Source organism: Dermacentor variabilis, chromosome 5 (genome assembly GCF_050947875.1).
Source record: "Dermacentor variabilis isolate Ectoservices chromosome 5, ASM5094787v1, whole genome shotgun sequence".
NCBI classification, from domain to species: Eukaryota; Metazoa; Arthropoda; class Arachnida; order Ixodida; family Ixodidae; genus Dermacentor; species Dermacentor variabilis.
Window position 1 is genome coordinate 144,469,331 of NC_134572.1, and position 23,553 is coordinate 144,492,883.

Genomic DNA, 23,553 nt, shown 5'->3' on the forward strand with positions numbered 1-23,553 from the left:
ATTCCACTCCGGTTAATTCTATCTTTCGGTTAATTTGATCCCTGCCAAAAAGGCCCCACTGATGCCCATGTATTTCTGTGGGCCTAAACGTTCGTTATTTCGATCCTAAAATTGGCTTCAAATCGAACTTGAAAAGTCAGCAGGGACGCACTAGCCCCTGTGGTAACCTCATTAGCGACCCCTTTAATGCCAGCGTCTATCTCGCCGGAGCTTAGGGGACAGAAATGGGTCAAATCACACGTCATCTCCCGTCGAAAACGCCTAGTTTCGGTCCGCCCTAGGAAGATTTTAAAGCAATAACCGTAGCTCACAATGTCTGATTACGGTATTTATTCGAGTCTAACACGCGCGTTCTTTTTTTTTTTTTCCAAATTAATTAGGCCGAAAGACCCGATACGAAAACCCCCTTCGCAACGTTTGTATGCTTTACCGCATAATGCGTATGTATTGCGGCGAAGCTGACTTTAGAAACCCGGCCGCCGATGTGAAACGCTTGTTAGACCATTGCCTGTTCTTATTGAAAAATCAGGTGCGCGTTAGATTTCTACTGTGTTTAAGTGCTTCAATGTCATTTCTACATTAGTTATCTACTTTGTGCACACAGAAAGCGGGAGCGCGGTTGATTCGAGGCGTGTGAGAACTGGGAAAATATGGCCAAATAAATCGGCAGTGTGCTTCGGTGTTTTCTAAATCTTAACTTTGCTAATCATCTCATCGTAGCAGTTCGAGCGCCAATACAGGCATGCAGTCGTTTCCTTTGCTGCAGCATGATCAGCCTGCCAAAGAGAGCCCATTTGCTCTCTTTGATCCCTAGCGTACAAAGGCTTGTCTGTTACTGACATAAAATTTCAAATCTGAAATGCCAGTGCCGTTCACTTCGTCTGCACGCACTGATACCTCCTACTAATAATTAATAGTGAGCAAAGGCTAGAACACATCTTCATTTGGTTTTTGAAAGACTGCGTGGGCAGCTGGCTTCAAACCACAGCCGTTCGCAATGCAGTACAAACAGTGCACAAATGCAGCTCGAGTGCCACGCGAAAGCATCATATCGCTGAGCATGCATACTTTTGCTTGTTGGACAGCCTTGTGGCTTGTTTGATGCTAAACAGGTCAAAAGCTCACTAGATCTTGCAGAAAAACCATTAGGATGGCTGTGGATGCACCCATTTTTTGCGTACCATGGAAATGATCTTGCCTAATTGAGCTACTTGCCTAATTAGCTCCACAGGGGAGCGTGTTTCGACAGCGCCCTTGTTCACCCGCAGGCGCCGCCACTTTTCCTCCAGCTGCAGCAGACGGCTTTCTTCTTCTGGAAGCAGTTTGAGTTGGCTGTTTTCCAGGAGTGCCTGGAGCTTGGCCTGTGCCTGCTTGCTGTCCGAATTCCTGCAACCCGAAAGCAGAGCACCAAGACTTGTGGAATACTGAACCAAAAGAAAATGAAGAATGCTGAAGGCATCCTGGTCTTGTAAGTTACAGCATTTCATTCTACTCGTTCATTCTAGACTTAATTATAGTTCAGCATTGGGTCAGTGTAAGTGGACACCTTGTGAACTCATTCCCTATTCTATCAGTCAGTTTAGTGATATTCTCTTGGCCCGTGGCCTCTACTGTCTTCACTCCTGTGTTACCGTACGTAGTGGAAGCATTTTCAATTCCAATTGTTTTTCTGGCATAAAAGGAAGGTGTAAGTTGCCACGGTTAGAATAAAACAGTCATCATGCCAGACAGCTTGTCCACAACACAATAGAAAGAGCATCAATCAATCGATTTACGTACTTCTATTTCAAGGACGTCGTGATAAGTTCTAATCTAAGGTACTATGTTCAAGCTAATCACAGCTTAACAGCAAACAGCATCCACAGCTCTCTTGCAGGCAAACAATGTGCTCATACAAACAATGACTTTCACAAAAGCCAATAGTGTCAATCATGTGAACCACTCGTAAATGAACAATCGCAGAAAATTAAATTGAAGTGATGGGTTGCTCTGAACAAGCAACTACAATAATTCCTTTTATTCTACGTTCAGCTGAAGTTCAAGCATGTTTCAAAAAATATCAGTTCAGGTTTCAGTTCAGTACTGACCGAAAGACTGGGTTGAGTGCGGCTTTCTGTTTGGCTCAACATGCATACTTCACCTGCGACACAGCTTACGGTATAGCCTGGGCGTTAACAAGACTTTATATACTGTAATTTCACCTTCTGTAGCTGTTTTGAGCAAGTATCTTCTTAACAAATTACACATTTCCATTAATATATATTATTTACTGGTGTACTTATTACACTGGTTTGTTGATCCCTAGAGCTATCTTGTTTTATTGCAGCCCTCTCAATATTTCTGTTTCCAACAATGTATCTTAAATTACTGTTCTTGCCTCCTCTCTTCCCCTCTACAATGTATGTTGTGTACCTCCTAGGTACTTCAACTAAACAAATAAGTATGTTACAATTATCATGACAAAGAGGTGCAGTTCAGTTTTTTTTTTTTTTCAGTTCAGTTTCAGTTTATTTGTCATTCAAAAAACAATGAGTAAGCAACAAATAGTATGCAGACGAGGGTCCCAAAGTCAATGACTGCAACGGGACCCTCGGTGCCATTTCTGGTGCTAACATGCCATTTCTGGACTCACCCTGAGAGAGAGTTCCATGGTAATGATGAAGCACTGTCAGATTCGGCCCTGTCTGAACTCAAGTTGCCTGTGCACACAGCCTGGACGTACTGCAATGCCTCTTCTTGCCTCCTTAGCAATCTTCTTGTCAGCACGAGCAACTGCGTACGACGAAACCGAACGGGCATCTCGTCAACAAACCGGCGAAAGCCATAACTGCATTCAACGTGTACGTAAAAGACAATGGAGAAAGGAAAGCTGGGCCAATTTCTGGCTTGAAAGACAGTAATGCAAGCAGCCAAGGCCAGTTCCTTTCCGTTCAAGGTTGTTTATGTAGTCAGCTTCAAGTACTCTCTCTGTCTTAGACGTCTCTTCACTTGTAAATGCGCGCAATCAGTGTTCTATTGGTTGAACTGGATGCACGCTGTGCGGTCGTAGCAGAAGGCATCAGTGGAGCCAAACTGCAAACTCAAACAGGTAGGTCTGTTCCGCAAGTGTACGGTATTCATAATCCCAGACATGCCTTGTTAAATATATTCTGCTTAAGACAGACCCCTGGTAAGCCCAATTTGATAATAAGTTGAGCTGTTTGGGGACGTTTGCTGAGCCTCCCTCAATTCTCTGCACTTCCTTACATTCAACTTTTGATGGGAAGAACATACTTTTTGTGTTTATGTTAAAGGGAGTCTACAGTAATTGCAAAGTGCAATAGTTAATGCTGTTATTCTTACTATTAGCTTTTGCACCATAACACCCTGCATAACTAGCTAATTAACCAAGCACCTCACTAACTCTTACTATTAATAGTCCTATATTGTCTCTAAGCCATATGTTAAAAGAAAATTGGTAGATATACCACTGCATTGGATCAGTAGCCAGCACACGCAAGGGCAATGCCCTTGTGCATGGAATGCTTTTACAAAAAGCTTGTAATTGGCTGGAGCAGAAAACTGCATCTATAAATGCTGCTGCATGTAAAGAATAAAGAACTTCACGAGACAGCTACAAAACATGGGGAGAAGCGCACTCACCTCTTTGAATCCATTCTTCACCTCTGTGTTCTCCGCTTGCAAACTGCAGTTCAGAAGGAGATCCATTAGAGCTTCAAATATCACTTCATGCACGTGTCAGCTGCATCACTACAGCAGTGATCATGATGAGTGCATGGCAACACAGTTTGGTTGGCAACCACACATCATCACTTTTGGAGCTGATATGGAAGCAGACATGAAGTCATAGAAAAAGATAATGCTTCTTTTCGGGATAAGAGGATGTCTTCTGTCAACGTTCTGTCAAATTTCGCACAACTACTGAGAGAGTAATCGTGAACAAATCGCTTACCTGTTCCTAATACTTTGTTTATACAAATTCTGCAAAGGAAACCAGCTGTTGCCCTGATGAAGGCAAGCCCCCCCCTCAAAGCATTGGCTCCAGGCTGATTTAGCATTGAATTAAATTCCAAGATTTTATGTGCCAAAGCCACAAATATTATTACGAGGTAAGCCATAGTGGGGGACTGTGGATTAATTTCAACCACTTGGGGTTCTTTGGTGTGCACCTAAATCTGAGTACACAGGTATTTTTGCATTTTGCCCCCATCTGAATGTGGCCGCCGTGGCCGGGATTGAACCCTTGGCCTCAAGCTCACCAGCGTAATGACTCCAGGCCTGATGCACCCCCTTCTTCTTTTGTTACCCTTGATCACTCGAAGCCTCCGCTTTCCCGTGATGCCTTCAAGTTGTTTGCAATGTCCTATCTGTGCTCTTAATAAACCACACTTCATAATGTGCAGTGTCATGACAGAAGCTTTCCTAATTTATTTATTTATTTTATTTAGAACATACTGCCAATCCCGTAAACGATTATTGCAGGAAGGGCACAAGGTCAAAAATAAACATAATAAAGTGAAAGTAAAGATGTGAAAAAAAATTGAAGATACAAATACATAATCTGAATAACAAACATAATAAGTAGCAACATCAAAGTGCGAAATATAAAGAAGGTTTAAATACATATGTCTATACATTCTGGAAGCATTTACAAAAACATTGAAAAGAAGGTTAGCAAGAGTGCAGTAACATCAAGTGAAGGAGGCATGCAACAGTTAAATTTCATAATTGAGAACCCAGTAAGTAGTTTTCAAGAAGTTAAAAAAATGTGTAAGTGACAAACTATTGATGATAGTGGGAGTTAAACCACTACAGTGACTTATGGCTAGTGAAAAAAAGAAAGAATACTTAGAACAGTCAGTTTGAAAACAATATTCTTGCAGGGTGTACGAATGCTTAAGTCATATTAATCTGGTGTTTGCGATGGTAATGTACTTGGAACTATTAATGTTTAACTTGTTATGAATTAACTGGTGCAGTAATTTCAACCATGCGAGTGTGGCTCGTTTTGGATTTTGTGTATTCCGGAAGTTTTTATCAGAGCACTTGGAGAATCTGTAAGTCTATATTTATTGAAGATGAATCCGATTGCTTTTCTTCATACTCCTTCCAGCATGTTAATTAATTTGTTAGCCGATGGAAACCAAGCTGGGAAAGCATATTCTAGGGTTGATCTCACAAGTGCATTATAAGCTAGTAATTTAGTTTCGCAAGGAGCTTGGCGTAGGCGCCGCTTAAGAAAGAAAAGTCGACTTAGGGCCCTTTAAGTAATATGATTAACATAGGAGTTCCATGTAAGGTCAGACGTTAGTGTTGGACCGAGATACTTCTGTACTGTGACTGATGTTATGGGGCCATCGTTTATGGTGTGAGGGAACTCCTGTACATGGTGTTTTCTTGCTATTCTCAAAAGAACAGATTCTTTAACATTGAGAGTCATTTGTCACTTCATACACCACGCAGAGACTAGTTTCAGTGCATTGTTTAGAATTACATGGTCATCTGGCGAAGTAATTTCTTTACACAGTATACAATTGTCAGCGAAGAGTCTTATGTTGACGTGAATGTCAGTGGGCAAGTTTCTAACATAAACTAAATATAGTGCAGGTGTGAGAATGTTGCCCTGAGGCACACCAGAGGTAACCTGAGTTAGTTTAGAACTCGAATGGTTAATCTGCACAAATTGTGTCCGGTTAGTTAAGTAGTCTTTTATCCATTTACTAATGGGCCCCTTCCCGAAAGTGTGAAGAGTAGAACTTGAGATAAACTTGGAGACCCATCCCTGCTACTCCAAAGTACTATAGTTATTTTGCATTTTAAGCACACTTCCTGAATCTCCTGACACAACAACTAGTGCAAAAGATAATATTGCAGATAAGTTGTGCCACCCGTGGAAAGATCAGCTAAATGCATGGAACTTGTAGATTAAATTTTGGAGATTAGGCAGCACACATTTATTGATGCTTTGTCATTTCATCTCGGCAGAGCAACCATGGTGAGACAGCGTGGCAATTCCTTCCATGCTTTGACAGATAAAGAAACTTATGAACTGTTGATGAATTCTGGCTCATACGAAAGCTATGATGAGGGACCAGCTTTTGTGTTCTAGTATGAAATGCCCACTGAACCAACACTTAAAAAAACTCAGCAGAGGTTGACACGCGGTTGGAAAAAAAAAATTTACAAGAACAGCTGTCAAAGGAAAGAGGCATGTCCTTTATTTGTAAAGTATTAGAAACAGACTCAATCTGTATTCGATTTGGTCTCAAGAAAATCTGTGCAGATGTATGCCAATCTGAGCAGCCGATACATCAAAGCCATAAAAGCTGCATAAGCAACTTCTCACACCCTTTGTTGGAAACATTGGCGGTAATTATAGTGGCCTGCTTGTTGGCTGTTTTTAGTAATCAGTCATCAATAACGCCCTGGTCATACAGCCAGTTCGGGACTCCCATGCAGACTGCGTTACTGAACCACGTCGTAAACTTTCAGCCACAGCCATACAAACTCTTAGCTGACCTCGAATGCGGAGTCAGTAAAACAGGACGAGAGAAAGAAAAACCACAGATTAGTGGCTAAAAAAAAACACACACAGGGAAGTTGCTGTCTACTCGAGTGATGTATATGCAAAGTGACTGTTATTTTATAATTACTGATAAATATGTTTCAAAGCAAAAGTTCGGGACTCCAACGCTGCTCTTTCATTAGCATTTCATGCCAAGCATGCTGCAGGAAAATGGTTGTGGAGATACCCCTAATATCTTCGTTGTAAAATTAATGTTCACACATTCTATGACAAGGACATGGCAAGGCTGCCCACCTTTGGAAATGTCCCTCCAGCAGCACCTGGTCAGCCGAGAGCCCCAGGCAGACTTCTACGGTGAGGAGGTAGTCAGCGCAGGCTTCCTGGCTGTTCTGCAGAGCGACACCGTACGGTCGCAGGCCCTGCTCGTTCTGGACTGTGACGTCAGCACGGTGCAGCACCAACGCCTGTACGAAGAATAGCAAACGTGAAACTAGAAAGTCACACAAGTGTTGGCAAACCTGAAGCGCACAGAAAAGCAGGGTTCGTGAGACAGGCATGGACCAGATGCTAGCTTCCTTCTGAACCTTATTTTTAAACAACACACAACTATACGCGCATGGAAAGAAAACAATACGCAAGAAAATTGGGGCAACGGAGGACCAAAACAGCATGCCCACCACTGCGCAACGGTACGGCAAGTGCTGGGTTAAGATTCCGGAACGCTAGTTCCTTTTGAAGAATGTGGGTGGACGCCACGCTAACATACAGATCCTGCACCCCCTGAAGTGACACAAGTGGCAAGCCTTGCACGAGTGACAGGAAGATCAAAACTAAGTGCAGAACACCTTAGCTGAGATTAAGAGGAAGGAGTGGATCTGGGCAGGTCACGTAGTGCATGCAATGCCTCATCAACAACACCACCTACTTCATGCTATTTTTATATTACCTGCAGGGTCACTCCCAGCGATGTCCAATTCATCCATTTTACACTAACCAATGCCATCCTACGCCTAAATATTTTCTTATCTCAACATGTCCACCAATCCTATAATGCCCTCAACTGGTTATCTTTTTCCTTGGCACCTATTCTGTTAACTGGAATAGACCACCAGTTACCTACTCTGAACATTATATCTTTGTTCTCTGATCTAAACCATCTTCCTGTCTCTTAACCCCTCAATTAAATGTTATTTTCCTTCCATAACTGCCATACCATATGGGCTTTTTTTTTATAAGCTTCAAGAACACAACTAAGACATAGAAGTGTGACATGAATTAGTGCAGAAAATCTAATTCAATAAAAAGGAGCGGATGATATATGCCTTCGCACCATCTCTGTCACAAAAGAAAAAGAAAACACTGTTTGATGTTTTCTGGACACAAGAAACTGTTTGGAAAGTGGCAAAATACCTATGACTAAGTGGGCTCATCATAGGCCAAAAAGTGGCAATTGCTCATAACGAATTGAAGTCGCCAAGATCCTTTAAGGGGTTAATGTTATAGTACCTATCATTTCACATTCATCACTCATTTCAAGGTTATTAGCTTCCTATCAAGCTTCTATGTGGTCCTCCAAGTTTCATCCCCATAGGTAATGTACAGAGGCAGAGCAGATAACCAGTGGTCTATTAGAGTTACAGTACAGGTGCCTTGGGCAGGGAAGTCAAGAATGGCAGAAGATTAGGTGTTACAATGAGATCAGAAAACTTGAAAGCGTAGACGAAGTCAGCAGACATAATAACTGGAGATTGTTGAGAGAGGGCTCTGTCCTGCAGCAGAGTTCATATAGAAATACAATAATGTGCTAAGCAGCAGGACGTAACATATGAAAGGGAAGGAGAGCGGAGTAACAACTGTCTACTCATACTGAGCATTCTTCAAGGCTGACAAAAAAAGAAGAATTAGGAAGAATGCTAATGAAACAGCAAATGTGAGGAGGATAACACCAAGAGAGCCAAAGTAACTAAAAATAAAAGTAAGCACAAGGAAGATCTTTCTGCATGCTTCCTCTCCAAATGCCACTGTTCAAATAGCTTTGTATTTCACTGCGCTTTTGTGCCATTATTATGGTACTGCAATAAATAGCGTCTTTGGCTTTGGTCTAACTAGATACATTAGCGTCACTGGCGTCACCGTTCTGATTACTATTACACCTGTTACCAACCCACTGTGATGGCCCAATGGCTATCAACACGAGGTCATGGGTTCAATTCTCAGTCATACAGCCATGCTCCACTCAGAGCAAAATATATATATTAAAAATAAAAAAGGCTTGCATATTGATCAGTCGGTGGACTTTAAAAAACCCAAGTGGATACAAATTAAGTTGACCGAGTTGTAGCCCTCCAGTGCGGCATCTCTTTTAGTATATGTGTTTGAAAGTTTGAAAATTTTAACATGAGTCAGTTGCACACTTACAGAGTAGTAAATGCTTTTTAGGCCCACCAAATTTGTTATAAGGTCTCCGCTGACTGTATTTAAGGAAAAATACATTTACGGCTTTGGGGCGTTAAAATGCGTAAATGAATAGTTGTTGTTTCAAATGAAAACTTAAAGGGACACTAAAACGATAAACACTTTGAGCTGCATTTAGGAAGTTATCGTTCTACAACGCCGAAGAAGCCACCATCATGAGGAGAGGAGTCTGGATAAGCCAGAAGAGACAACAACGTATATGGGTGGCGATACCGTGAGCCATCACATCGTGAATTATGAAGGCGTCTGATCGAGCCTAGTTAATTTCATATCGGTAAAGATGGACTATACCGTGTTCTGAAACATCGAAAGACCGAACCTAGCAAGCTTTGAGAATGTTTACAGGGCCATAAGATGGCTAGCGTACGTGATGAAACGTTCATGGCCGTGTTGAACTTGAGCCAACACAGCACCAATTCTGTGGCCACTGGATCGGTGCGCACCTCTGTAGGGGCTGAAGTAGCGAAGTGTCCTAGAATCGGTGGGATGGTGAGTATGGTGGTAAGGCTAGAAAAGGCGGTGGCCTGAGAGGATCCCCATGAAAACGGCACACTTTTCTTCAGAAGATCTGTGAGAGGGCATGCTATGGTGGCAAAATTTTTAACAAAGCGGCGGAAGTAAGAGCAAAGACCCACGAAACTTCCGATATCTTTTGTGGACCGTAGAACAGGGAACTCTTTCACGGTGCGAATTTTCTCTGGGTCTGATCGGATGCCAGTCGCATTGACGACGTGTCCAAGAACAGTAATCTAACGATGGCCAAAGTTATATTTCCTAGAGTTGAGCTGTAGACCGGCCTTGCGAAAAACAGCAAGTACAGCTGAAAGGTGCTCAATGTGTGCGCTGAATGAGGGCAAGAACACAATAACATCATCTAGGTAGCAGAGACAAGTCGACCACTTGAATCCTTGGAGTAATGAGTCCATCATACGCTCAAAGGTAGCCGGAGTGTCGCATAGCCCAAAAGGCATAACTTTGAATGGTAAACACCATCAGGCATTATAAAGGCAGTCTTTTCACGATCTAAATCATCGACAGTGATCTGCCAATATCCGGACCGTAGGTCGATGGACGAAAAATACTGTGCCCCGTACAGGCAATTGAGGGCGTTATCGATACGAAGTAGTGGGTAGACGTCCTTCTTCGTGATGCAGTTGAGGTGGCAGTAATCAACGCAGAATCTCCATGAGCTGTCCTTCTTTTTGACCAGCACAACAGAGGACGCCCAGGGACTTGACGATGGCTCAATAACGTCTTTCGCTAGCATCTTGTCTACTTCCGTTTTGATGACGTGGTGCTCCGAAGCTGAAATTCGGTAGGGTTGCTGATGGATGGGTGGATTATCACCTGTATGTATATGATGTTTGACAAGTGATGTCTGGCCTAAGGGTCGGTTGTTCAGTTCGAATATATCCTTGTAGGAAAGGAATAGACTGCAGAGCTGTTCAGTCTCTGCAGGAGTGAGATTCGGGGCAATCGTTTTCCTAATGGCGTTGTCAGTACATTTGGCAGACCGGAAACGCTCACAGAAGCGTCGACGGCAAAAGTCTCAACGCAACTAACTTCTAAAGCAGTGATTGTAGCCAGGGTGATATCTTTTGGCAGAAATTGCTTAGCGAGACCGAAATTCACCACAGGGAGGTACGTGCGATTGTCTGTGACCCTCAGTATTGTATGCGGGACAGTAACGCTGTGAGCGAGAGTGATGGCAGTTATGGGAGTGGAGATGTAATCACCACCGGAAATTGATGTAGAAGGTGACATTTCAATGTATGTCAAGACCTGTGGTGGAACGTGAACAAAATCAGTCAGTCTTAGGCGAATTTCATGTGGTGGACTGCGATAGGACCAAGGTGTAGGAGCAGGGTGGGTGTCAGGGCGACTCAAGGAGCAGGTGCTGGGAAGACACATATTAGCGATTTCCTGGCGAACCACAGACTGGATCAGTGATATCGTCTCAGCAGTGTTGTTCCAAGATGTCTGTTGAGGCGAGGCAGGAAACGCTGCTTCGAGTTTGTGGCGTACAATTCGGGTCACGTTTTCGCTTGGTGGTGGCGAGCTAGATTGATCGGTGAGGTCAGTACAAGAAGAGGTCGCTGCAGTATTTGGAAGCCGTGTAAACTGATTGTATATACGGCGACTCTTCGCCTGCTCGAAACGGCGGCATTCCTTCATGATGGCGTCCACAGTGGATAAGTTTCTGAAGACCAGAAGGTTGAATGCATCGTTCGCGATGCCTTTGATAATGTGTCCAACCTTGTCCACCTCTGGCATGGACGTGTCGATTTTATGACAGAGGGCTAAGACGTCCTGAATGTAGGAGACATAGGACTCAGTAGCCGTTTGGGCACACGTGGCAAGTTGTTGCTTGGCGGCTAGTTGTCGACCGGTCGGATAGCCAAAAACGTCGAAGAGCTTTTCTTTGAACAAGTCCCAGTTGGTTAGTGCCTCTTCATGTGCGTAAAACCACGTTTGCGGTGTTCCGTTGAGGTAGAACACGACATTGGCCAGCATTATGGTCGAATCCCACCTGCTCACCTTGCTGACGTGCTAATGCGTCTTCAACCATTCTGCCACATCAACACCATCGAGGCCTGTGAACTTGCTGGGGTCTTGCGGCTGAGGTCGAGTAATGTACTGGGTATGCCTAGCATAGTCAGCATTGCAGCTGCAGATGCTGTGCCTTCCCTTGGAAGCATGGTCCCAGGCTGGGTGACATGTCAGCTGCAGAGCTCCGTGGCGAATACGCGCACTCAGCACCTCCACCAAAATGTTACGAGTATAAAACTATTTACACTGTATTTACAAGGCGTATATAAACAGCATCTGAGGATCCCGAGAGGCTGTTGCCACTTCGTCGTCTTCACCGTTGACAACCTTGTTCTCTTTTCCCCCCATAACAATATTGTGCCCAATACAAGAAGGTACAGCTGAACCTCGACATAACGAACACGGATATAATTAAGTAAAAAGCTGCCTCACTGTCTGTTACGGTGTAGCAGATATATGTTTATAATAAATACCGGATATAACGAAGCTGTTCTTGTATCAGATGTGACTTCACTATACCGAGGTTCGACTGTACTTTGAATTGTGACGTCATACTGATGTACCAGTGCTGGGGTTTCAGTGTGACATTCAACAACTGGAACTTGAACATTCATTTTCTCTGCTAATAACCTAATTACTGCCACAAAATTTATGAAAACAGAGTTAGGGTTCTCAAAGAATGCTGAAAGGCCGACTGCAACGAAATTTCACTTGGGCTAAATCGGCTATAAATGCACAGCATATACTATTGATACAATCTTGGCAAAGATGCAGGGCTGGCAATTGTCTAACTTTCTTACTGGCAGCCTTTACATAGCGACGTGTACCTGGCGGACCTGCTACATTTCGCGAGCACATTCACATAACCGCACAAGACCTGCTCGCCAAACGCTTTCACGGGATGAGTATAACTACTATAAGCTGTGATGGTGCACAAAAAGCAAAGGTAAGTTGTATTCAGGGGCAATGCACTCGAACAGACATTTCTGGTGTTGCTTCATCTTTGAGACGTTTCGCGCATCTCTACATTGGACATGCCGAAGTAGATGAACGAAAGCCTTTGTGATGCAATGCTAGGAACGCTGTCAGCACGAGCTGCGTGCGGCACTTGTCAGAAAGGAGAATGGGATGTGGCGTCCATGGTGTAGATGCGATGGCAAACTATGCCGGAATGCGATTCCGCTAGAGCGAAATCGGCGAAACTGTACCGCAACCAGAGTAGAAATGTTTTTTTTTTTTTTAGTTTAGTTTAGTTTTGGTATGAAAAACGTTGACGTCTGTGAGAGTTTTGTGATGCATTCACTTGCATTTCAAGCGTAAAATGTTCCACACAGACTACTTCATGTCTAAATTATCTGAAACTGGGCTTTTTACGTGCTTGCAGTTGGCCTTTATTGAGTCTGAACAGATTTTGTATTCCTCTACATTGTCTGCTTTATAGCTATGCATGTACTTCCCCCCACCCCTTTGCAAAGAGAAAACTGACTTGTCGTACTGGTTCTGTTTCACAACGTAACCAAACACATCACGTATCGTTGCTGTGCATTTTTGCGTTTGCAGTTCAGCTACGCTGCAGTCAAGTAACAGCAAGGTACGCACCTTAATGACTGGAATGTGTCCGTATCTTGCAGCCAAATGCATTGCTGTGTTTCCATCGCAGTCCTTCCGGTTTATGTTCAGCTGGTTGTTATGCATGTACTCAGCCAGCCAACTGACTGTTCTCTCCTGCAACAGCGGCAAAACGGCACGCATTGCATGAACTGTGAAAAGACAAAGAGTTTGGCGAGTTGATTTTGATGCACCCCACTTTAAAATAACCAGTGCAGAAGGACAGGACAGTGAGTGAAACAGACGTACTGCCAACTCGCTACTCTCAATTTGAGTCATGAAAGCACAGAATACATATTATATGGCATCTAACGGCACTGAATACATGTGTACAGATGATACTGAACAGCAGAAAACCTAACACTTCTTTTTTTCTATGTGTTCTTATCACGCTTTGTGATGTCTTGCCCATTATTGCCCTGTGTCACATGTGCATGCAGTGAAGCAAGAAGCCAAATATTCGCCACTGTTCCGAAATAAAATGTGTTGCCAGTCAGTGCTACATTTCATTTCTTGCAATGTCCTGTCCTTTAAGTACAAAACATACATGTTAGGTTCTTAAGTGTGGGACAAAAGCAATGTTTTGTATGGCTTGAAAGGTCAACATGAAGAAACATACCTGCCCATACTTGGCAGCCAAGTGCAGAAGAGTTCTATTTCCTTCACTGGGGTCTACCTGGTCCAGTGCCATAGACTTGCTTACAAGCCACTGGAGTATTTCGAGGTTGCCATGCTAGTTAATGAAGAAAAAGAGAAAGAGGAAAGCATTAAGAGCGAAATTGAGGAATGTTACATACAAGGTTAGGCAAGCTAACTTGCCAAACTTATGGCGCTATCTCAAGGAGGCCTAGCAGCACTAAATTGCACACACCGCAGCCAAAGACAACAAGAAGTACATGTCTCCACATTCTCACACATATTCTAAAGATCATAGTGGGGACCCATCCAGCAATACCATCAATGTTCCAAGGTTCCCACATAATCGGAATGCATGACGGATGTCTTTCCAGGCATCAGCCAGCCACCAAAACCTTCGCAGCACATTCTGTTCCTCGCATACAGAAGCGCAACACAACATGGCTTATGGCTGCCACATCATATCCCACTTAGGTCATTGCTCCACATGCTCTCACAGATGGCTCCCAGTAAAAGCTACAATTATTCAGCATGACGACGTTTGCAGCAAAAGAAAAAAAAGTGAAAGTATGAAAAAGAGCTCAGTGTTCAGTATCATACGCTGAGATATTGTGATGTCATATGCAAGCAATTGAAAATTTTGTCTTACTTTTTTAGTACACGTGCATCAAAGATCACATTGATATGCTTTCCCCGTGGTCATTCTCAGTAACTGAAACCCATTTTTCATAGTCACTCCTTCGTCATTCTAAAAATTACCAGCAAGAGAATTTTCAGGGTTAGTGTACAAACACTCAAGTCACATACAATGACGCACCAGTTAAGAAGTAAAGGCACTGTACTGTGCCTTATGAATAGTTTACACAGTAAAGTTCTCAGTGCAAGACAGTAAAAACTTGTTGCTGCAAATCGAAGCAGAACCACAGTGCCACTGTCAATTTACTAGCTGTTTTTCCACATAGCTTGTGCAAGCACTTGCTTTCATGGCTCATTAGACAGTTTTAGTTTAGCCTACGCAACTTATAGCATACGCTATACGCTATAGTGTAGCGTACGCTAAGCAGCGCACGTTTTCTACAATTTTAGGTGGCTGGCGATATCTTCAAATCTCAGAGGCCATATGCCGTCATTGCGGCTATTTCCCGACTGTAGTGATAGGTGGCACTGACATCTAGAATGTTTCTTTTGTTAGGCTTCATTCTTTCGTTAGGCACGAGGTTATCCATAATGCTCTGTTATCGAAATGGCCTGAGACTAAGCGAAAGCCGTTTACACAATAATTCACTACAAACGACTTGAATTTTACAAAAGCAATGCCAAAATCAATTCGAAGCGGGCAGCCGGGACCTCCGCCATGTTTCACGCAAACTCCGCAAACAATGCAAAAACGCTAACACTAACTCGTTTGCGTTGCATACGCTCGCTATACCCACTATTTCATTTAGCGTTCAGCATATGCGCAATGACAACCTGCTATTTTTTAGCATAGGCAATAGTATAGCATACGCTATACTAAAGCTGTCTATTGCTATGACATGTTACTACATTAACCGTGTTGCTATGGTAACCTTATCGATAGCTCGGAGTCAAGCAGGGAAACGGCTTTCAAGAGGACCGATATGTGGGCGAGTTGATGGTATTGGTTTTGCCAGTGTCTGTTGCACTTAAAAAGGTGTTTGGTCTTCATTAAAAAATTCATTCGTGGGAACAGCACATGCCCTGTCAGCTCCTTCCTTTCCTGTGTTCATCTTGTCACACTACCTAAAGCAGCTATGAAAACGGCTTCTTGTTGACAGTGGCACTAGCATTCTGCTTCTGCGGCCCTTTATATTTCTTTTACAATTTGGCATTAATAATGTATGCAATGTTGTTAATGTACTTTTCCAGTTCGTTGTAGTACAGTTGCTTTGTTTCGCGAGATGGACAGGTGCTTAGGCTTACGTTAAAATCACTCCCGAGTCCCATCCCCCTGGAGACGCTTGCTAGCTCCTTTTCAGGATCACGCTTCAAAGTTATAGCACAATATTTTAGAGTCTTCTTTTCTTTTTTTCTGTTAAATGAAGGTCCTACACCCCTATACACTAGAAAAAATAGTAATGAGCCTCAGAGCGTTGTATACAATTTAATATAATAGCTTCTCTACAGCCAGTTTCGGTCACATACTGTGTCTTGACGTCACGGTACAGTATCCTCCTGGGAAACGAAACTGAAATTGGCTATAGAAAGGCTATTAGGTATGTTAAATTATCTGTGGCACTCTGAGGCTTGTTAGTATATTTTCTGGAGTTCAGAGGTCTAAAGAATGTCTAAAATACTTCTTTAACGGATAAGCGAAACGTCTAAAGAAAATCTCAGTTTAAATGTTATTTGGATGTACACTTCTAGGAAACCTCCTGTAGCTGTGCTAATGCTACATTATTAGATGTCTAGAAAACTTATTAAAGGAAGCTTTCAGAATACTTTTAAACATTCATTTCCAGTTGTCAATAAACTCAACCTCAGTAATCACAATTAGTTTATATGAGAATAAACAATAGCCACTTATGTGATCATGAAAGAAAACTGGGATGAAAAAAAGAAAGCTCACTCGAACTCAAGATATCGCATTCCCAAGTCAGACACCTTGACCACTAGACCACCTTAGCTGTTCTGAATTAGTGGAATAGTGGGAGCATCTGGGCAAATACCGCGTATGTTATGCGCAGGGAGTCTGACGTTTCATGTAGTTGAAGACATATGAGACTGCAAGAGAAAAGCTGCCCGATTTCTCATAGAAAGTCTGAATCTTACGCATAGAAACGTAATGCCTAGCAAAAATGGGGCGCGTACGACGAAAGAGAAGACATAGATTAAGCTGTTGCTTTGACTCCTGCGTGTCCATTTTGTGCTACACAATGTGTAATGCAATATCAGCCATTTTCCATCAGTTTGTTTTGCTTAGGTACATATATGTTACAAGGATTGTCAGGAAATGAGGAGCCTCTACACATATCTACAAAGAGAAGGGCCCAGAAGCTCTGTTCTGTGCAGACACATCCTATCATAGGAAATGTAGAATTTGCTTGCCTGTCGTAATTACATGTAATTTCTTTTTTAAAATTTTTTTCACCTCCTACAGGTGGCCATATTCACGCAATTCGTGAATTCTACTTTGCTAAGCACATTTAAATGCATGCACTTTAGTCTGTGTGGGGAGCCGAGGCAATACATCCTTTTAGAAAGAAATTAATCTTCCTGAACCTCTTTACAAGTTATAGAAACTTAAAAATAGAAAGTACAAGAAAGTATTCACTGTTGAAAACAACATGTCCAAATATGCTCTTCAAAGTGGACGTTTTGAGAACATTTTCAAAAACTTCTTGCCAAAAATGTTCATTCAACATTTCATAATACAACAAGATGTGCACACGCCCTTCAAGTCGTGTCAACAAGCTTTCTAGAAGTTTTGTGTGTCACAGGTAGGACTTTCACTTAATGCAGAAAAATTAATAGTCGAAAATATCATGTCAGTACTCCTTTAATGGTTGCATATGGCTTACAATATGTACATATCAAACAGAACACGGAGTAACTACAGAGGTTTTCATAAGGTTGATAGGCTTGAGGTGCAGCCTGCAGGCACATCAAAAGTTGAAAGCACTCATACCAACTTGTGAACGTCCTTGCGTAAAAGAACGCAATGCGGAAACCTATTAACTACTCCTCTATAACGTAACCACTGAGATAGGCAATCTTCCTTGTCAGTCGAAGTACATCACAGGTACATCTGGCTTGTAGCTTTTCTGCTTGGTGCCATGCACCTATTACGTTCATTCTCTTTCTTATTTCCCTCAGACATGCACATTACAGATTCTGCAATAAACATTATCTTTTCATAATCTGTGCCCTTCGCTGCCCCCTCGAACCCCCCCCCCCCTTTTCTTACATACCATTTTATACACTGCTTACAAACACAAAGCCTAAAACACAGCGAGCTCAGTCTCACAGAGCAGTCTGGAAAGTTACCTACTTTGACTGCTGTGGCAACGGGGGTGAGGTTGCTGTGGTTTTCATCGGCCAGAACGTGTTGAGGATGACCTTGGCAGAGCCACTGGAAGCACCGCAGGTGATTGCGCGCAGCACAGACGTGCCACAACGTGTTGCCCTGGCCGTCAGACAGGTTCCAGATAAGTTGCTTCTCCATGTCGCGCAGGCTGTGACTCTGAAAGTTGCCACAACACATTTGCTGGCCTTAGAAATCGGCAGCCGTGGAATGATCAGATGAGGAGAAATGAGAAATTTGAATGGATACATGAATGTTCATCAATGCCTGCCCATTCTATTGCTGCATACAATTATCTGTGGGGACCACACAAATAAAAATGGGTTAGAGCAGGCTTTGCAGGCACTCCCAAGTCATGAATACCAGTTTGCCTATATTTCAGAAACAAAAAGAATGCAATCGGTGTTTATACCAGTACTAACAAGTGCGGTCAAAACTTGAAGGATTACAACAAAACTACAGAAGTAGTTAAGGATTGTTTTACGAGCAAAGCCAAAGAATAAAACTATTACATGCATAATATTAAAAGGCCCTTGAAGCAGTTTGGGCAAATTTTGTGGATGTGTAGGGTACAGCTCCAGTTAAACATTCACGCCACAATTGAAGTGAAGCGTCTCATATTAAGAGAGCTATCGATGATTACGTTATCCTCCTCCTCAGGCCTCTCCTCAATTCTCCTCAACTTATGTGGCAAGCGATCGAGGTTGTGCTCCACCTTCGCAAGTTCCGTGTCATGCTGTGACATCATGTCATCTACTTCCAGTGTCTTGGAGTCAGCGTGCGAAGCCTCTCCGCTAGCTGACTGGCTGTCGATCTAGAGTGAGAGCTATTCAAACAGTGTGAATTGAGAGCGTTCTGCTGCAGCACCGAGCGTGTCCGGTATTCCGGTAACCGCAGGTGAGCTGGGCATTTCGACGGATGGGCAGAGGCATAAGCTAAAGCCCCTCCATACAACTACCACTGTAACGAAGAGGGCTTTGGCAAAAGCACCGTGCAGCCGAGCGGCCTGCACGGTGCAGCCACCTGGTGGTGCAGAGCTTAGCCAGCCAAACACAGAGCTAACATTGCCTGTAACAAAGTGTAAAACATTTTAAACATTTAAAAAGACAATGTATTCACAATTGCGCTACTGCCGAAAATTTACACCAGCAGCAAAGTAGAATACAGTTGGTTACTGCTACATTAGCCCTGTGTTTGTCTTGTTGAGCTCCATGCCACCAAGTGGCTGCATCAATCTGGCAAAACAAGATGCTACACCTGCGTTTACCGGAATACCGGACATGCTAAAGCTCTTTATTGCAGCAGTAATCCTCTAACGTGAAGTGACGCGTGCAAATGAATAGATCCTGGTGCCAACTGGATATCAACAGCCTGATTCACTGCAGCCACTCCGCTCGTCAGAGGGACACGACTTTGCAACTTGACATGTCACCAACTGCTAGGTTTGCAGCCCACAACGAAACAAGGGCAATTCACAGTCCTCGTGAAAAAATATTTCGAGACTAAAGCTGACCGTAAAGCTTGTGTCAACGTGAAGCACGTTGTAACCCAAGCAGACAACACCTGCATTGTGCCAAAAGTGCTCGAGTGTAGTGATAAATTGTTGTTGTGTGTTCTCTTTGTTACTTATATTTTTTATAGAAACAAATTAACCAACATTCCAACAGGTACGAGCAACATCTGTTCATCATAAAGTTGGAAAAGTTATTGATGCCGCAACCTGGGTAGCCAATTGGATGGCTCGGCCAAGTGACATCATGTGTACGAGCTGCGTAGACTAACAGGGTGGCTGAAAACTCGGGGGATCGATGCTGCTGCGATCGTTAGCGATGCGCATTTCTAAAACCTTATAATAAATTACAGGCTTCACATGGAGTGCTTAAATGTGTCACTTAATGATCAGAAGGACCTACCCGAACGACTCAGTATGTTTGCAGAAAATGGTTAAAATCGTTTCAGGGTCCCTATAAGAGATAAGGGAATGGCAGTGTAATTTAGAAAGCAAGTATAATAGGTAGGTGATATTCTGGATTTATAATAAGTGAAAGAAGGGAGACTGGGAACATCATTAGGGTGATAGGCAAACATTGTTGCTGCCTGTGCCTTGCCTCACTCTCTCATCCAAGCAGTTCTTTCAACCACTGCTCTGACACGAGTCAAACTGGCACTTGTCTGGCTGCTGTGGTGCAGCTTCCCAACACGAAAGTGAGCCTACTGTCAACAGTGATTTATCGATCGCTTTTTGGCAATAACACACGCACTTTGGCAAAAAAGTGGCCAGCCGGCCGACACTAGTTTCACCCACCAGGGCGTCCAGGTCGCCCTTCTTGGCGACCCTGAAGATGGCGCGTATCCAGTGCGGCACCCTGGACAGCGGGGGTCGCTGCGCCGCGCGCCGAGGCGGCTGGCTTCGCAGGGAGAGCACCGAGCAGGCGTCGCCGCCGCTCTTGAGCTCGCTGTCGGACGCGTACTGGCGCGACCAGTCGCGCGGCGGCGGCGGCGCAGCCTGGCCCCCCGGGCGCCGGGCCGGCCGCCGGGACGCCGCCGAGGCGGGCAGCCACGGTTCGGCCTTGGCCGCAACGTCCCGGTGGTCCTGGGCGCCGCGGGCCAGCGCGCTCAGCGTGTCGATGATCGACACGGTGCGCAGGTGCGACGGCCGGCGACCCGCCGAGGCGCCTCCGACCCCGGCCTGCGCGGCGGCGGACCGGCGCGGCCGATGCTGCTGCTGCTGCTGCAGGGCGGAGGGCAGCTCGCACAGCCGCAGCAGGTCGCGGTCGTCGAGCACGAACTCCTCGAGCGCGCTGGCGTCCGGCGGCCGCATGGCTTGCGGGCCCGAGCTCAGCGCGCGCTCCCAGCCGGGCGCCGGCGGGGGTGCGCCGCGGGGCGTGCTGGTGCTGGGGCACAGCCGGGCCTTGGACGCCACGGCTCGCGGCTGGGCCAGTGGCTGCGAGGGTTTTACATCGGGCGGGACATGTCAGTGCTCATTCTCTAGATGATTGGACCGGCAGCGGCCGGAATGTGCGTCTCCGCATGCTAACGAGGCGTGAGATATGCATGGTAAACCGGTGCGCAAGAGCGTGGTCGTTTTCCGACGGCCCGGTTTCGCACCATGCCAGTGGAGGGAGATATCAATTTGAATCGCCCTGCCGGAAAGCAGCGCGGTAGCATTACACAGCCTTACTGGACTCCCTGTACGATGCGCAGTTACTATCGTCCCAATAAGTTCTTTCTTTGTTTCTGTGCTTTAAGGCAACCCGCACTTAAATAAACTATGCTTTTCACCGTAAGACACTGCGTTCACTTTCTCGCAGCCATGTAGACATGCGCCCAAAATCGGCGTGCACTATTGGTTATTACCGGAGAAAATCGATAACGCTTTCCTTGTTGAATTTCGTCCGGCCACAGCGGCCGCATTTCGATGGGGGCGAAATGCGAAAACACCCGTGTGCTTAGATTTAGGTGCACGCTAAAGAACCCCAGGTGGTCAACATTTCCGGCATCCTCCACTACGGCGTGCCTCATAATCAGAAAGTAGTTTTGGCACGTAAAACCCCATAATTTATTTTAATTTTGAATTTCGCGCCCTAGCCACTTCCCGACACGCTGTATTACGTCACGGTATTTCCGTACGGGCAATGTTAATGCGAATAGCATTATTTGCCTACTTCTTTATCTCCCTACATCTATCTATCTATCTATCTATCTATCTATCTATCTATCTATCTATCTATCTATCTATCTATCTATCTATCTATCTATCTATCTATCTATCTATCTATCCTCTTACCCAACCCAGTGGTCCAAATTCTTTGCCCATTAGGTATGTGCTCCTGGTTATGATGCCGTCGTGGTCGTTCCAGCGTCGTAGTTACAGCTTGGTGATCTTACCCTCGTCACGCCGTCGTTGTCACGCCTTCTACTCCGCATCCAGTGACCCAAGTTGTCTAATAGTATGAATCGCTAGGTACGGGCTCGTGGTCGTGATGCCATCGTGGTCGTTGCATCGTCGTCATTCAGCTTTGTCATCCGACTCTCGTCATACTGTAATCGTCACACCATCGCCGCCATACAGTCGTCATGCATGCCTTGTCACACCGCCACCGTGATGCCGTCGGGATCATTCAATCATCGTCAATTCAGCTTCGTGATCCGACTCTCGTCATTCTCTCGTCGTCATGCCTTCAACTCCAACCCAGTAGTACAAGTCGTCCACTTACTTGGGCCACTAGGTATATGCTCTTGGTCGTGACGCCTTTATGGTCGTTCCATCGTCGTCATTCCATCTTCGTGATCTTGCTCTCTCGTCATGCCGTCGTTGTCACACCTTCTACCCCGCACCCAGTGACCCAAGTTGTGTAATATTTCGGGCTCGCCGTCGTGATGCCATCATGGTTGTTGCATCGTCGTTATTCTAGCTTTGTCACAACTCTCGTCATGCCGTCGTCGTTGTCACGCCATCGCCGTCATAGAGTCGTCATGCATTCCTAATCACACAGCCATCGTGATGCTTTCGTGGTTGCTCAATCGTCGTTATTCCAGCCTCGTGATCTGACTCATAATGCGGTCGTCGTCATCCCTTCTACTCCGACCCAGTAGTCCAAGTTGTCTAATTCCTTGGGCCATAAAATATATGTGTTCGAAGTTGTAATGCCATCGTAGTCGTTGCATCGTCGTGATTCCAGCTTTGTCATCCGACACTGGTCATGCTGTCGTCACCGCGCCATCGTCGACACACAGTCGTCGTCATGCCGTCATCATCATACCACCTTCGTCGTTCCATCGACGTCAATCTTCGTCATTCTCACGTAATCATACTGTCGCCATTCGATCGTGATTATGTTGTCCTTGTCATGCCGTCATCGTCAGACAGTCGCTATTATGCATCCGTCGTCAGACCGTCGTCGTCATGCCGTCACTGTCACGGCAACGTCGCCGTACAGGTTTCATGATGAAGTTATTATTGCGCCATTGTCATCATACACTCGTCATCATCAAATTGCCCTGATATCGCCGTCACGCTATCGTCGTCATACAGTCGTCGTGATGCATTCGTTATTGTGCCTTCGTCGATCGTGATGCCGTCTCGGTCATTACATCGTCGTCAACGCAACTTTGACATCGGACTCTCGTCATGCCATCGTCGTCGTCATACCATTGCCATCAAGCCATCGTTATCACCTCAACCTCATCTCGTAGCCTTGATCCCGTCGTCATCATACCACCTTCGCCGATCCATCGACATCATTCCTTGTTCACCATTCTATCGTAATCCTGCTGTCGTCGCTAAATCGTGACCATGCTGCCGTTGTCATGTCATCGTCGTCATACAGACGCCATCAAGTATCCGTTGTCAGATCGTCGTCGTCATGCCATTGTCGTGACTCCAGCTTCTTCATCCGGTTGTGGTCATAATGTCGTCGCCGCGCCATCGTCATTGTCCTCACGTCGTTGTCACGCTGTATTCGTAACAATGTCCTCATAATTTAAGAATCGGCATCGCATTGTCGTCATACCCTCGTCGTTATACCGCCTATGTCGTCCCATCGATATCATTCCTTCTTCGTCATTTCATCGTCACTGCGTCGGCGTCATACAGTCTTCACGCCGCCATGCTCATGGGTGATCTCGGCAATACGGTCTGTCGCTACGGTGCTATTCGCATTACCGTCGACAGTAATTTTTTTCATTCAGAAGAAGTTCACAAAGCTCACTACAG

The 23,553-nt window shown here is 44.8% G+C and overlaps 1 protein-coding gene across 2 annotated transcripts in view; it reads right to left on the bottom strand.

Moving 5' to 3' along the window:
• LOC142583201 (uncharacterized) overlaps window positions 1–23,553 on the bottom strand; it is a 162,243-nt gene that overhangs the window by 17,655 nt on the left and 121,035 nt on the right. For both annotated transcript variants that reach the window (XM_075693556.1, XM_075693557.1), the window contains 8 exons: window positions 20,143–20,781; window positions 17,805–17,996; window positions 13,779–13,892; window positions 13,151–13,276; window positions 6,821–6,990; window positions 3,643–3,685; window positions 2,633–2,772; window positions 1,216–1,386 (listed from right to left, as the gene is read on the bottom strand). In XM_075693556.1, coding sequence (XP_075549671.1) covers window positions 1,216–1,386; window positions 2,633–2,772; window positions 3,643–3,685; window positions 6,821–6,990; window positions 13,151–13,276; window positions 13,779–13,892; window positions 17,805–17,996; window positions 20,143–20,781 — 1,595 coding nt within the window. The remainder of the gene's footprint in view (window positions 1–1,215; window positions 1,387–2,632; window positions 2,773–3,642; window positions 3,686–6,820; window positions 6,991–13,150; window positions 13,277–13,778; window positions 13,893–17,804; window positions 17,997–20,142; window positions 20,782–23,553) is intronic.